Source organism: Heloderma suspectum, chromosome 4 (genome assembly GCF_057233095.1).
Source record: "Heloderma suspectum isolate Gila_16-S chromosome 4, 16-S_ref, whole genome shotgun sequence".
NCBI lineage: Eukaryota > Metazoa > Chordata > Lepidosauria > Squamata > Helodermatidae > Heloderma > Heloderma suspectum.
In genome coordinates this window covers 166655361-166670829 of record NC_139461.1, presented here as the reverse complement: position 1 = coordinate 166670829, position 15469 = coordinate 166655361, and the positions used below count along the sequence as shown (strand labels likewise).

Below are 15469 nucleotides of genomic sequence, written 5' to 3'. Positions count from 1 at the left end.
TACAAATCTTAATGGAGGAGGAGTTGACAGCCCTAACGTTTGCAGCTTACCTGTTGGAAGGAAGAAAGAAAGGAAGGAAGGGGAGGAGGACACAGTGGCTGTGTGAATAATAATGATAAAGAGTGTGCCTTTTATTTAAATTTTCTTATGCGAACCAGAACTGAACCAGTTGGTTATGTGTATTACAAGCAGTTACTGAGAATTTATTGGCTTGAACTGGAGTCAAATTGAACAACTTCAGTTGTTGCTGGAATTGAACAGGACCAAAAAGTGTAATGGTTTGACTCCCTGAGCAAAACATGAGATGCGATCAGTAGGGAGAGGGGGCTGGAAAGAGCCACATAAGCTGCCCATTTTCTCCTGGTGCCGCTCCTGTTGAGCCAAAATGGTGGTTCCAGGATTGTGTTTGCTTTGAAGGGGTATGCGACCTTCACTGCAGCTGGCTTGCTTGATTCCTCTCTGGAGCTGGGGGAGCACTTGCACTGTTCTGCAAGCCCAGTTCTGTTTCTTGCTCAGGTCAGCCTTCATCTAAAGGAGGGCTGGTAATCTGAAAACTCTGGGTTTAGCCACCATTGCTGTTGCCTTCTGTGTGTCATGAAAATGCAGGTGTGTGTGCTGTAATGTGAGGTTTTCTGTGGTGTGGTCACTCATGCGGTGGAAGTTGACAGACCCACAGAGAGGGCTGGGTGTCAAGACACTGCAGGGGACCTTGTAGCTTATAACTAGAACTTGATCAGAAGTAGTCCAGAGGGGTCTGTGCCTATTTAGCTTGTGGAATGCTGGAATCTATGTGAGTTTTATCTCTGTCAGTGCTCTCAGAGCAGAGCTGTCCAGCTGCTGGTTTGGCCTTGGCAAGGAGGAAGGCTGGAAACTTTTCATGAGAACCTGACAGAAGTGGGGTGGGGTTTGCAGAAGGGTCACCCAGGCTGAAGCATCAGTGCTGTTTGGACAGGGCCTGGCTGAAAGGCCAAAACCAGAGGAGGTGTCTTACAGTCACGCTTTCTGCTTTTAAGCCGATGCAAAGGCAAGGAGCCTTTGCTAGGAACGTTCTCGGCTTCGTTGCCCATAACTGTCTGTTTGGATCTACCATCATCTGAGCCTCTGGAGGCACTCTGCCCATGGACTCTCTTTCGAATTAGAACTTTAGATCACTAAGGACTTGCCATGAAAAGTGCCTGGATACTTTCCTTGTACTTTGAAATCTCATTTGCCGCAGATGGTTTTGTTTGTCTTCCTTGTCATCAGCCCAGAGTGCTGGCAGGCTGGGTCTGATCCTGACTCTTGAACTTTTCTCTGCGTGGACTCATGCAGCATGGAGTTACCAAGGGGGCAGCTATGGCCTTCGAACTCCCTGCTTGTGTGGGTTTATCCTTGGATTTGATCGGCCTTGGCCCTGTAGCCTGGAGTTTTCAACAAAAGATTCAGAGCTGGCCAAACTCTGTGTTTGCGGTTTTGTTTAGGCCTTGTCTAGAATCCACCCTTTTGATTGCCTGGGAGGGATTGCGTTAGGAATCATTCCAGTTCCTTGTCTGGGGCTTGGAACCCCATGTATGGATTGCCCGGGTTGGCTTATGCCAGGAATCCCAATTCCCTTCCCCTGTGTTCAGAGCTGTGGAGACGGCAATGGGGAAACTCAGTTGTGTAGACTTCTGTTGTAGTTGTAGTTAATAGCTTGTGACTGTTCTGGAATTACATAGAGCCTATAGCTATTGACAACCAGCTATAAGATTTCTGGAGGTTGTAACTGTTAAGCTTTTGTCATGGGATTTGGTACAATGAAGAAGTCTCACTGTTTGGGGTATCTTGTGTCAGATTGCCTGAGTGTGGGCGGAAGGGACCAGGCCCATGGCACTGGGTGTGTTCCTAGGGCCAGGCATCCTGATTGGGCTGAACGGCTTCTCCCTTTTTGTCTTAAATCAGCGCAAGCCAGCGTTCTTTGTTGATCTGATTGGCTCCGGTGTGCTGGTGCTTACTAAAAGTGAAATGGTCGTGTTTGCAGCAGCAGCATTTGCTCCAGTTCTTCGGGGAGAGCTGCCTAACATCATGCTGCCTGGGGCATGACAGCCGTCCTGTTGGCAGAAAGTGCACTGCTCATTGTTTTGCCTTCAGCTTCAGTTGTAAGGAGTACTTTGTTCCTTAGCGGGGCACGTAGATCCCAGCAGAGGCCTCTCTTCTTCTAGTTTCTAGCTAACGTGTGCTTTTATGAAGCACTGTATTCTGGCTTCTGCTTTTAGCCTGTAGCCTTCCAGGCCAAACGCTGTTCCAGCTCGTTTTCATGCAACATTGTTTTTTCCAGCGTGAGCCTCTCTAGCATTGCTGCAAGGACCATCTGGGGCCGTAGGCTTCTGCCATTCCAGTTCTGGAACCTTGGGTTACCATCCATTTTGTTCAAAAAAGTAATTCCCAAAAGGACTTTCTGCCCATATCACTGAAGACAAACAGCTACAGATTCAGACCTCTCCTTCAGCTGTTCCCAACTCTGTAACCTCTGCCTGGAAAGTAAGCCTTGTCTGCTTCAGGCATTCCAACTACTGCTAGAAGGGAAGCTGGAAAGGCATTTGTGGGCTGGTCAGTTGCCTTCTACACCGAGTCAGGCTGGTACTTTTTTTGTAGCTCTGGCTGGGATGCTTGAACATGAAAAGCAGTTCACAATTGGTTGTTCAAAATGGCAGTTTGTGAAGACTTTGACAGGGCAAGACAAGGGTTGTGGGGAGATATATCCAAATCCAGGACTGGGATTATTTTCATTCCAGTCTAGAGTTCCTGCTCTCTGTTGCTGGAAATGGACTGGAGGAGTTGAGCTGGAGCCTAAAGAGCAGTAGATGGAGGAAACTGCTTTGACCAGGCAAGGGCAGAAGGCCTGGCTAATCCAGAGGCTTCATTCTCCTTGCTGATCTCAGGGCTCATGTCACCCAAGGTTTGTCCTTCTGTGCCAGTGGAGGGCTCTGAGGCCAGAGTGTATACTATCCCAAGCAGCTCAGTTGGCTGGCTCTCAGCCTTGGGCCATGAGGTTCCTGGTTGAAAACTTAAGGGTCCTGCTGTAGAGAGGGGTGGTGGTCGGGGGGGGAGGTGTTTGACTCCCCTTAACATCCAGATAATCAACTTTGTAAACCGCCCAGATTGCTGCGGCTATAGGGCAGTATAGAAATGTAATAAATAAATAAAAATCCTATATGTGCATGCAAACAGCCACCCCACAGGGGGAAAAGATCTTCAATTGGAGATTGTGGCCTGTGGGTGCATTTTATTCATTCATTAATTCATTGCATTTCTATATTGCCCTTTAGCCGAGGCTGTCTTGGGGTTTAGAAAAACATTACTCATTTAATGTGGCCAGTGGTTGCACCCAAACACTAGTGGGCACACTCACACAAATATTTAGCCCTGTGGCATACCCGTATGCTCATTCTCTCTTTTGAAGCCATATATTTGATCTGGATAGACTGGAGCGCTGGGCAGAAAACAACAGAATGACATTTAATAGGGATAAATGCCAAGTTCTGCACCTAGGAAAAAGAAACCAAATGCACAGTTACAAGATGGGGGATACGTGGCTCAACAACATTACAGGCGAGAAGGATCTTGGAATTGTTGTCCATCACAAGCTGAATATGAGCCAACAATGTGATGTGGCTGCAAAAAAGGCAAATGCTGTTTTGGGCTGCATTAATAGAAGCATAGCTTCCAAATCCCGGGAAGTACTAGTTCCCCTCTACTCAGCACTGGTTAGGCCTCATCTGGAGTACTGTGTCCAGTTCTGGGCACCACACTTTAAGAAGGATGCAGACAAACTGGAGAGGGTTTAGAGGAGGGCAACAAAGATGATCAGGGGACTGGAAACAAAGCTCTATGAAGAGAGACTGAAAGAACTGGGCATGTTTAGCCTTGAGAAGAGAAGACTGAGGGGAGATACGATAGCGCTCTTCAAGTACTTGAAAGGTTGTCACAGAGAGGAAGGCCAGGATCTCTTCTTGATCATCCCTGAGTGCAGGACATGGAATAATGGGCTCAAGTTACAGGAAGCCAGATTCCGGCTGAACATCAGGAAAAACTTCCTGACTGTAAGAGCAATACGACAATGGAACCAATTACCTGGGGAGGTGGTGGGCTCTCCCACACTGGAGGCCTTCAAGATAAGGCTGGACAGCCATTTGTCAGGGATGTTCTGACTTGGATTCCTGCATTGAGCAGGGGGTTGGACTCGATGGCCTTGTAGGCCCCTTCCAACCCTACTATTCTATGTTTTTATATATATATATATATATATATATATATATGGCTTCAAAAGAGAGAATATATATGTACGTCTCTAATTGTGTGCCTTTTCTCAGGCTCCCTTTCTTTCAACTAACATCCAGTTGGTAGGGCGTGCAGAGAATAACTTTTAAGGGGAAAACTGCTCCTTGAAATATTAAATTGATATTGAATGCTGGTTCTAATCCGATTATCCTGTCCTGTATAAAATTATGCCTACAGCACTTTCTTCCCTCGCAGTTCAAGACAAGCTTCCTGCCTGTGTGTGGCTGTGTGAGTGTTTCAAGGACAGCAGCTCTTCCTTGGCTGATCCTGTGTAGGTGCCTTGTCCTGATGGATGCTCCAGGGGAGCCTGTGGCTGCTGTCTGGATCATGGGTTGGCTGGGGAACTTTCCCCTGTTCCTCTGCTCATATTCTTGTTGGCCTTTGCAGAGGCTTCCTTTAGGCAGTGGGTGCATGTGCGCTTAATCGTCTCCAGATTGAGGCTTTGGCTTTTTCAGCAAATGGGTTGTTCCATCCTATCAGAGACTTCCCTTTCAGTAGGCTTTTTTTAAAGTTGCCTGCAGATGTGCTGAAAGCATGAATAGCTGAGAATGTTTTGGAAAGCAGGCAGCAAGTGTTCATAATGTCTTTACAACATATGTTCTACATCGCACACTGTGGGTGGACACAAACGCCAAGGGAGTGCTGACAGCGCGTCTGCTTGAGCTCTGTGCAGTAGATGCCTTTGGGGGAGGAGGGATTAGGGAAAGGGAGGGTGGGGTACTGCCAAACTTCCCATCCTGCTTTCTTCTGTGTGGATAGTGGCCTCATCTTGTAGCCGGATCTGTGATGCTTTGGCTTAGCAGAGTGAATTGTGTCTTGTATCTGCCGCCTTGCCTATATCTTAGATCTCGGATACTGGGGTGGATGGGGGGTGGGTGTGACGTGATGGAGGAGGGATGGGTTCCCAGTTTGTGTTTCCTTCAGTCTCTACACTCCTGCCTTCCCTCCTGCTGTTGTCAGTTCATCGATCTTGCATGTGCATGATTCCGAGAGTTTATGTTGCCTATGCGTGTTTCATTTCATTTACACCTGCCTTCTCTCCTTGACACCTCCCCCCTGCCCCCACCACCCCCAGTCTGGCTCTTTTGCTTGTCATTCCGCTGAGTCTGCTCTTCCCAAGAACTGTGTTCTAGCCACGTTTAAAGGCCACCTCTTGGTCCTATTCTACAGTCAGGCATTGTACCTTCCTCTCCTCACTCTTTTCATAGAATCATAGAATAGTAGGGTTGGAAGAGGTCTACAAGACCATCGAGTCCAACCCCCTGCTCAACACAGGAATCCAAGTCAAAGCATCCCTGACAGACAGCTGTTCAGCCTCATCTTGAATGCCTCCAGTGTGGCAGAGCCCACCATTTCCTAGGTCATTGGTTCCATTGTCGTACTGCTCCAACAGTCAGGAAGGTTTTCCTGACGTCCAGCCAGAATCTGGCTTCCTGTAACTTGAGCCCATTATTCTCTGGGATTCGAGAAGAGATCCTGGCCTTCCTCTCTGTGACAACCTTTCAAGTACTTGAAGAGTGGTATCATATCTCCCCTCAGTCTTCTCTTCTCAAGGCTAAACATGTCCAGTTCTTTCAGTCTCTCTTCATAGGGATTTGTTTCCAGATCATCTTCATTGCCCTCCTCTGAACCTTTTCCAGTTTGTCTGCATCCTTCTTAAAGTGTGGCTCCCAGAACTGGACACAGTACTCCAGATGAGGCCTAACCAGTGCTGAGTAGAGGGGAACTAGTACTTGTGTCTAACTTTTAAGTACTTTTAAGTACTGATTAGGCAACCCCCTAACTTTTACTGCTTTTTTCTGCTGCCAGCTTTAGGATGAGGACTCACAAATCTGTTTTTCTACCATTGATCCCCCCCCCCCGCCCCCAAATCTTACATTGGCATGTGCTTAGCTCTTAAAAGCAAATGGCATCCAAAATGGTTGATATTGTCTGCTGCAGTGGAAGGGAGTTGGTGGGTAGTTATTCGTGTTTTCCCTTAAATTGTACAAGGTCAGAGTACTTGGTTTAGTGAGACTGTGCTGCCTCAGAGTGAGAAAGTAACTTAAACGTGAAAGTTTCCAACATGGTGCAGGCCCTGGTGGGGAGGGGGAGCGGCGTGCTCCTTCTTGCGGGGATTAGCCATTAAGTGCCTGCTGCATTTCTGCAATCCTAAGACAAATGCAAACGCGAGCATGGCAGTTGCCTTTACTGAGCAGCCCTGCATGTTTGTTTTTATTTATTTAAATATTATGGATGTACATGGCACTTTAGAGAGGGGGTGGGCAAGTCCTTGCTTGCAATCTAATTTTTGCTGGTCGGGGAGGGGCAGGAAGAAAGGGAAAGCCAAAGACAGCAAGGGAAGTCTCCTCAAACTGTTCCTGGTCTCTAAGAGCTAGGAAAAAGCCACTTCCCCTGGAACGGAGTGGTGCCTGGCTCTAGAAAGGACCTCAGAAGTCAGAGGTAGTCTGGCCAGCCCCTCTTTCTGTTTCTAAGTCTCAGTTGCCCCAACTTCCCTCCTTCCTTTCTCTCACCCTAGACAAAATGTTCCCAGATTCTTTGAGCAAAGTAAAATAAATGTTATGCAAAATTAAACCAGTTTTCCTAGTACATTTTAAAAATTTGATTACACAATTTGATTTATTTAGACACATTTGGGCTGTTTTTGATGTGGTATACACCCATCTTTCATTACAAAATATTCTTCCCACATGACTTTTTTAGCAGTTTGCTTGCTCTACTCCAGGGTAGCTGCAGTCTACTCTATCCCTTTGCTGAAAGACCAGTTGGCTGCATCTATTTGCTTTTCTCCCAGCATATATTTGTGTGCAGGGGTGGGCCTGTGAATTACCTTGAGCAGCCGTTGTGTTTATAAACTCTTGCCTTCTTGGCTCTCTTTAAACTTTGTTGCACCTGTGGAATCTCCAGCTAAGGCATCTCTCATTTCCACAACACCTGGCAGCAGAGTTGTGGTGGTAAAGCATGTATTTTCCCTCACTTCTAGGGTGAAGCATTCTGTTTCGGATAACAAAGCACTGATGGTAGTCACTGAGGAGCCAATAATATACATTTCTCCTCCACCTTGCCAGCCATTGATCAACCGGACAGAGTCACTCAGGTAAGCTGCCTTCTTCTCGGGGGTGGGGACATTGAGTGCCTGAGAAGTCCAGGAACTTGGCGGCCAGTGGCTGTACAGCCTTTCCCCAAGCACCCAGTTCCTAGAGCTTTTCATTTGGATTTGTGCTTCTTACTGTTTAAAAAAAGCACTTATAAGCTGTTTTTATATAACAATATTCAAAGTGACATACAAAAGAATTTGAAAAGAATTGTTGGCCATCTTGAGTGACATTTTCGGTAGAAAGGCAGGATATAAATTTAGTAAAATAACAGAAAAAAGGCACCAGAATAAGTATTCAAAAACTTCAGAAAGAGAGAATATTAAAACAATATTGTTAAAATAAAACAGTAGTAAGAAATCTATAAAACCCCTAAGAACCATCAAAGGTCTCATCTCATTAAAAATCCGAGCAAACAGGTTTTAACTTGTCTCCTAAATGATGCAAATGGACCAACTCCTTACTCATTGGGGAAGGACGTTCCAGAAATGAAGGGCATTCTGCTATTGAAAAAACCCTGGAGAGGGTCCTCTGGCATAGATCTTAAACTTCGGGCTGGTTCTTTGAGACTAGCTTGGCCTTCAGTGACATGGACAGGAAATTAGGCAACACAGCAAAGATGGGACAGATGTTCTCTGGATGATTTTGGCTGGCTCGCCACTCCCTGTCCTTTATGGCAGCGGTCCCCAACATTTTTGGCGCCAGGGACCGGTCCAATTTTTCCACGGACTGGGGGTGGGTGTTCCGGTGGCGGACTTCCAAATAGCGGACGCCATTTGCGTCCCTGTGGCTGGAAGTCCACCAGCGGCCAGAGCCGGCCAGCAGCTCTGCGGACTTGTCGTGGAGTGGAGATGGCCGGGGCCGGCGAGGATTCTGGGGGCAGGGGGGAGGGACGGATCGCCTCAACCCCCCGTGGACCCAAGTTGAGGGGGTTTCGCACACCCCTGCGACCCAGTTGCTGACAGGCCACGGACTGGTACTGGTCCGCGGCCCGGGGGTTGGGGACCCCTGCTTTATGGTGTTGGAGTTCAAGACAGAGCTGTTTAGACTGATGATGTTCTCCCTTCACTCTTTCTCCATCTTCACAATTGTGAGTGGCCAATTCTGTCCCATAATGTAGTGGACTAAGGAAGGTGTGATAGTGTTAGGCACCAGGGGTCTCTGGCTGGAACTCCTGCTTGGTAATCCACTCCTGGATCTGCTCTTCAGTCTCGGCAACTTGTCTCCTACTGCGATGGTATCCTGCTCTCACCCTTCTCCACATTCTGCCTTGGGAACCTGGCCATTTGCCTGTGTTGGGCAATGCTACTTGCCTCCTGGCAAGCTGACTACTTTTTGCACTGGGACACAGATCCCCAGCAGGCCTGACAAGCTAGAATTTGGACCAGAATGTCTGACCTAAATAATCTTTCTATTTATTTTTATTTATTTACAATATTTATATATCACTCCACATCAAAAGATTTCAGAGCAGTGAACAGCAAAGATAAAATGATAAAACACCATGTTAAAACAGTTAAAACATTTTTAAAAGTACAAGTTCCAATAAGGCCAAATTTAATAAACCGTGGCTGGTCACTCAAGGAAGGCCTCTCGAAATGACAATGTCTTCAGGAGGCACCAGGAGGAACGCAATGTTGGCGCCTGCCTGACCTCCAAAGGCAGGGAGTTCCACAGGAAGGGGGCCACCACACTGAAGGTTGTTTTCCTGGTGGACTCCAACCAGGCCATGGGTTCTAGCATTACTTTTCAATCGCTGCTTTTCAAGCATGGTACCTGCTGCTGCTCAAGGCTAGTATAAGATCTACACAAGGCTTGTTCAACTGGATGCCGGTCCAGTTCTCATACCAGGATGCCACTTGGATATCTTCAGCACATCTGGAGACAATAGAGACTGCCCATTATCTTGTGCATAAACTGGCCAAAGGGCCCTTTCAGTCTTCCCTTCCCCAACCCTTCCAGAGAGGAGGGTCACATGAAAGCCCTTCCTCCTGCTTTCTGGGGTCTGTCTTGTAAAACGCTGATGGTTATGGGCAAGTTTCAACTGGCACTCTGAAGATGGGCAGCTCTATAGCCCTGGTGGCAGTGCAGTGCAAATGATGTATGTGGGATCCAGAGGTCTCACCCCACCACCACTGCTGTTGGTGTGTGTGTGGAGGGAACCCTCAAAGTGTTCACTTGGCCCACAGTGGCCTTATGGCTATTTCTCTGAGCCACCCAGTTCCCAAAGGCCTGCCAAGATGGAAAAGCATGAAGTATCCGTGTTACTGAGCGTACAGCCTTTTCCATTTGCTGAATTACTCATAAAATAACTCATCAACAAAGCCACCTGTATTGGAGATTTGCAGGTCATGAATTATTCCCATCAAGAGTTTTGGAATATACAAAGCTAAAATGGAACATTCTTGCTGCGTCCTTGCACATTCCTTCCGAAGGTTCCTTTAGGCACAAAATCCCCCCACATTTTGATGGGGAAATCCAGGAGTTCCAGTGTCTAAGTTTGATGTAGCTGTAGCTGGGAATTCTTCAGACTCTAGATATGGGTGGGAATCGGGTTAATCTGAAAGTGAAATGTCAGAGTTGCCTTTTTTTCTTAATTTACAAGACCTTTGTGGTTGTAGAGAGGGTTGTGTTTGAATGTGTGTGTTTTTCCCCCTTTAGCTTACTTGTGTTTTTTCAAGAAAAAGGTAATTTTAGTGTTGTATTTACAGGCTGAGTCATGAGCTGCGAGGCTGGGTTCATAGACATGAAGCAGAAAGAACAAGGTCGAGGAGGATGTCAAATAATCAGCAGCCAAAAGCTCAGGTTGCTCAGGTAGGTTTATGCTGCTGTTTGTTGACTTGTGTGACAAAGTGACCGAGGTGGCCAATAGGGCGTGAGATGGAGCGGAGGTTGGGCAGGCGAAAAGGGCCCTGGAGACCAGGAGTTATTCCTGGGGCTAAAACAAAAGACCTTTCGAGTGGATTGGGCTCTGGCGCCCCCATTTGCCTCAGGCAGTATTGGGATATAATTCTGGTCCACTATGTGTGTGTGCATGCCCTTTCCCTCGGTAAGATCATGTTACATTCACTGATGAGTAATTTCCATTTGCAACATCACATTTCTCTCTCTCTTTCTCTCTCTCTCAAGAATCCTTCAGGAGAAAAGGCAAATTCTGAGCTGATGGCCCTTCCCTACACAGACAACAGTGTTGGGTGAGTGAAGATAGGATCTTTCCATCAACATAATAGTATGGTGACATCATCCTTCAAAATTCTCCCATTGGATGCAAATCCAACAGCTTCTTTAGAGCAGCAGCCTTCCCCAACCTGGTGCCCTCCAGATGTTTTGGACTACAACTCCCAGCATGCCTGACCATTGGCCATGCTGGCTGGGGTGGAGTTAGTCCAAAATATTTGGAGAGCACCAGGTTGGGGAAGGTTGCCCTGGATATTTGGTCTCTTCTACCTTGGTATAGCTAGAGCACTCTTTAAACTGACCACCCCCACCCTGTAAAGCCTTTTAGCCTGAGATGGGATCTCCTTAGCTGTCTTGCTGAAAGAGGTCTAGATTGGCAGTTCTCTCCGAACTTGGCTTTCATCCATTGCCTTCTCTGAATCAGCCAGAGGGTTCATCTGGTTGAGAATTCTGTGTCTAACAGGGGCTAGGCAGGTGCTTTGTGGAAGCCCGCAGATAGGGCTTCAGGGCAACAGCCTCCCCACTTTCCTGTCCCTGGCATCTCACATCCCGAGGTACACTGCCTGTGGACACAGAGGTTCCATTTAGCTATCATGGCTAATAGCTGTTGGTTTGTCTGTCCATCATGAATTTGTGTAATCTATCTCCTTCTTTAGAGTATTCTTCAAATGGTGGCCATCACCATCTCTTGTAGCACTGAATTTTTAAAGTTCGTATGTGTTATGTGTAGCAGTTCGTTCAGAACAGACAGATCGATCTCATTTGTTGATGCTGAGTTGTAGCGTTAGGACAGAGGAGGGAAAAAAGTCTATTCTTTCTTCATACCGTTCATAATTTTACAAGCCTGTCCTGTCCCCTGTTAGATATGTATCGCAAACCCTTTCTTCAAAGGGATGGTGCTCCAGTCCTTGGCTGTTTTTTGTGTGTGTGCTCCTGGTGTATTTGTTTTGTGCTTTTAACAACTTGCTCCTCAAGTTCCTTTGTCTCCTCAACATGCATTTCTTTTGCCAGTTGTGTTTGTGCTCTCCCCCTCAATTGGGCAAACATCTTTAAGGAAGACACCTTGCCTCTTATGGCTTCCTTGACGCTGTTAAGCCAGGCTTACCATCTCTAGGACACATTCATATCCTTTTTAATCTGTGGTATACATCTTACCTGAGCCTCTATAATGTTTTTTTACCCTCCCCTTTAACATTCTTTTAAGTAATTCCTTCAGTGTCTGAGAAATTCCCTCTTCTGTAATATGTCTCTGCTGGACTTCCTAGGCAATTTTCCACTCACATATTTTAATTAAAGAGTGCCATCTTCAATGTTCCCAGGGGGTTCAGCAACAATAATATCTCTAATCAGATTGCAGGCACCCTTAACAGTAACAGGACAACAAGTGTACCTCATCAAGAAATATTTGCTGGCTTGCTTATTTATTTATTACTTTTCTGTTCTTCCCAATAGCTGAAGCTCTCTTGGCTGTTTAAATTTTAACAAAATTTAAAACCATAAAATACAATAACATAGTAAAACATAATATAAAAACCTTAAATTTAAAACAGAATAAAACCAAAATAAAAACCAAGGTAAAAGCCAGCAATAGTACAGATATGCACGAATGCAATTTTAAAAACTGAAGTACTAAAAAGCATGGAAAAATAAAAAGGTCTTCACTTAGTGCTGAAAAGGCCACAACTATCTGTCATGACAGACAGAATGTTTAGACGGAAGGAAGTCCTACAACTCCCAGCATTTCCCAGCCAGCACTGCTAAACATGCATAGGGTTGCACCTTTACCCACTCAATGTGAGGATTACTGAAGTCCCCTGTTATCACACTTTTGGGGGGCTAACTTGGTAAGCTGAGATGGAGAAAAATCAACATGAGGGCTTTGATCAAGGGTGTGTGTTTAGATGGTATGTCCCCATCCTTTTCTTTAAAAGCCTGGTATTTCTGCCTATAGTGGTTCTGTGGCTGAATTTGTTTTTCCTATGTTTTCTAATCTATTGCACTCAGTGCTATCTGACATATAGAGGAACAGCCTCACCAGTGTGATCTACTCTGTACTTTCTGTAGATTTGATATCCAGGAATAACTCTGTCCCAATGATGATCACAATTCTACCAGGTTTCTGATATGTCTCCTGTATCTATAATACCTTTTAATTACTCCTAATAAAGATGTCTGATGCTGTTTGGATTTTTTTCTAATGGACCAACATTGCTGCTTGCAATTTTTGTCCACTAGATCTATGTTTTCTTCAAATATCAGGCATTAGAACACACCCATATTGGCTCTGAGGCTTCAGGCATTAGCATACACAGACCTGTGTATTTTATTCCCCTTTTCTGTGTTTTTTGCATGTGATTTTTTTCTGTGCTTATATGGCTGGTTCTCCATTGTCTCTGAATGCATATATTTATTTATTTATTGCATTTATACCCCGCCTTTTTTCCTCTTGTAAGGAACCCAAGGCGGCTTACATTATCCTCCTCCTCTCCATTTTATCCTCACAACAACAACCCTGTGAGATGGATTGGGCTGAGAGTCTGTGACTGGCCCAGAGTCACCCAGTGAGCTTCCATGGCCGAGTGGGGACTAGAACCCGAATCTCCCAGCTCCTAGTCCAACACTCTTGCCACTACACCACACTGGCTCTAACATATAACATTTAGACCATCCTAGCCCTAAGGCAGAGATGAGCAAGCTGCAGCCCTCAGCCTAATTTCAGAAGCCCTCTACTTGCAATCAGTTCAGACCTCTGGCAAGAGCGATCTGTTCTTTCCCTGGCAGCCTGCTTGGCAGAACGGGGGAGAGAGGGAGAGAAAAGAGTGGCAGAATGAAGGGGCTCCAGCCCTGCCCACTATTCTCATGCAACCCCCAGCAGTTTACCCAGAAGGGAATGCGGCCCTTAACAGGAAAAAAAAAAGTTGCTCAGCCCTGTGCTAAGGTCTGAGTTATCCTGAACCAGCTCTTTACCCTGCAGATTAGTTTAAAAACTGCTCTGCAGCCTTTGTGGTGTTCAACACTAGCAGTCTGGTTCTGTCTCGGGGTTCAGTGTGGAGCCAGTCTCTCTTTTGCACAAGCTCAGCTTTCTGCCTTTCCAAACTGGCTGAGAATTGGTTCTTACAGCCCTGAAAAAACCTTTCTGAATTTGATCGTTGTCTACACACTTAATCAGATTTCCACATTCTTCTCTTCAACTGTGAGGGCTTGCAGCTTTCTGATCTTGTGAAAAAAAAGTCTGGTCTTGCACAGTGAAATCACAGATGCAGTTAAACACATTGTCCGGATACTGATACTTGGAAAACAAAATACCGAGCTGTTGGATGCTGAATTCAGCCTCTGAAACCTGGTGTCTTACACTTGCTGGTTCTTCTTGGTTCCAACGTTGTCTTCTCATCAGCAGGAACTCAGGGAGTGAGCTACAAGTTTATTATGCTTCACCACGGAATTACCAAGATTTCTTTGAAGCACTTCACAGAAGGGGAGATACATTCTATGTGGTATCATTTCGTAGGGTAAGTACATGTTGTTGTTTGTTTGTTTATTTATTTACTACGTTTTTATACTGGCCAATAGCCTGCACTCTCTGGGCAGTTTAGTGTTCAGTCCATTGAAAAAATAGACTCTACTTTCATTTTTATAACTTTCTCCTCCCAAGAAATCTTGAATTCTTTTTTAAGGGTGCTTAAAACCATCCTAGCACCTTCACAAAGCTACAGTTCCTGGGGTTCCTTGGGGAAGAAATGGCAGGGGAGCCATGATGGTGAAATTGTAGGCTTGTTCTGCGGACCCTGTGCTTTGGCTAAGGAAGAAGGGAGAACTTATTTCTCCTCATGGACCTGTTCACAATTAACATTTCCCATAAGGGAGAAGAGAACTACTATCCTTTGTAGGGACAAGGAGACAGGAGAGCATAAACCACCATAGCCAGGCTTATACCTGTAAGTATAGAAGGATATATTTGGAATAGGTAGAAAGCCACCTGATTTTCTGTAACACAAATTCGTCCCTGCTGTCCTATCCATCAGGAAACCTGCAAAGCCCTTTATAGACCCTCTTTCTCCATTAGTGCTTTCTAGTGAATAACTCAGTCCTGGAATGGATGAACACAGTAATAATATTGAACTCCATTTTGTGCCGGTTCCAGAGTTCCTCAAGATGCATGTAGGTTTCTTTCAATGTGGGTCATTCACTTACCGTGATGATTAATTGTCAAGGCTGGTGGCCTGGAGGGAGGGAGACAGGCATGTGCAGGGTCAGGGGACCCTATTGGCTGAGCTACAGAGCTGCAATCCCACCCTCCAGCCATGTGCTGTTGTGGTGCCGCAGCCCCTCAGAAATCAGGCCAGCAGTTCCCTCTGCTTGCAAGCTTCCCTGGTGGGCAGGGAGCAATCGCACAGCAAGAGGCTCTGGCACCTCACGACAACATCCTGTAAAGCTGATCAGAGTTTGACCTTTACATTGAAGGAACAGCTGATGGAATGCCTCTACGTTTGTAGTGGATCCCCCCTTCCCCTTGTAATAATTCTCAAGAGTAGAACACTTGTTCCATTTAAGAAAATATATCTTTGGCTTCTCCTACTTTCCACATTGAGAATGATCGGTTAAATCTTTAGCGATATTTTAGAGCGATTGAAGCTTCCCTGGTGATTTCCGTTCTGTTCTTCTAGACAGATTTACTTTCTACCTCTGAAGAAAGTGAAAAGGACGTTTTCAGCACTTTGGGATATGAAAGTGCGTAAGAGTTAATTAAATCGCATTGAAGTTGCATTGTGTGGTTATCCCATTACCTGTCAGCAGATGGAGCGGTTGTTTAACTTTGCTTTAAGGCGGTGATTTTCAAACGCTGTAAGTTCAAGGAACACCCATGACCCCAATTGGTCTGCTGGGGAACCCTTGCGTAT

General features: G+C 45.8%; 1 protein-coding gene across 5 annotated transcripts in view; it reads left to right on the top strand.

The window, feature by feature from the left end:
- ATF6 (activating transcription factor 6) overlaps positions 1-15469 on the top strand; it is a 113972-nt gene that overhangs the window by 23871 nt on the left and 74632 nt on the right. For 3 of the 5 annotated variants that reach the window (XM_084851143.1, XM_084851144.1, XM_084851148.1), the window contains 4 exons: positions 7283-7396; positions 10106-10208; positions 10524-10588; positions 13966-14080. In XM_084851143.1, the coding sequence (XP_084707269.1) occupies positions 7283-7396; positions 10106-10208; positions 10524-10588; positions 13966-14080 (397 nt within the window). The remainder of the gene's footprint in view (positions 1-7282; positions 7397-10105; positions 10209-10523; positions 10589-13965; positions 14081-15469) is intronic. The other 2 variants (XM_084851145.1, XM_084851147.1) reach the window with 1 other exon arrangement.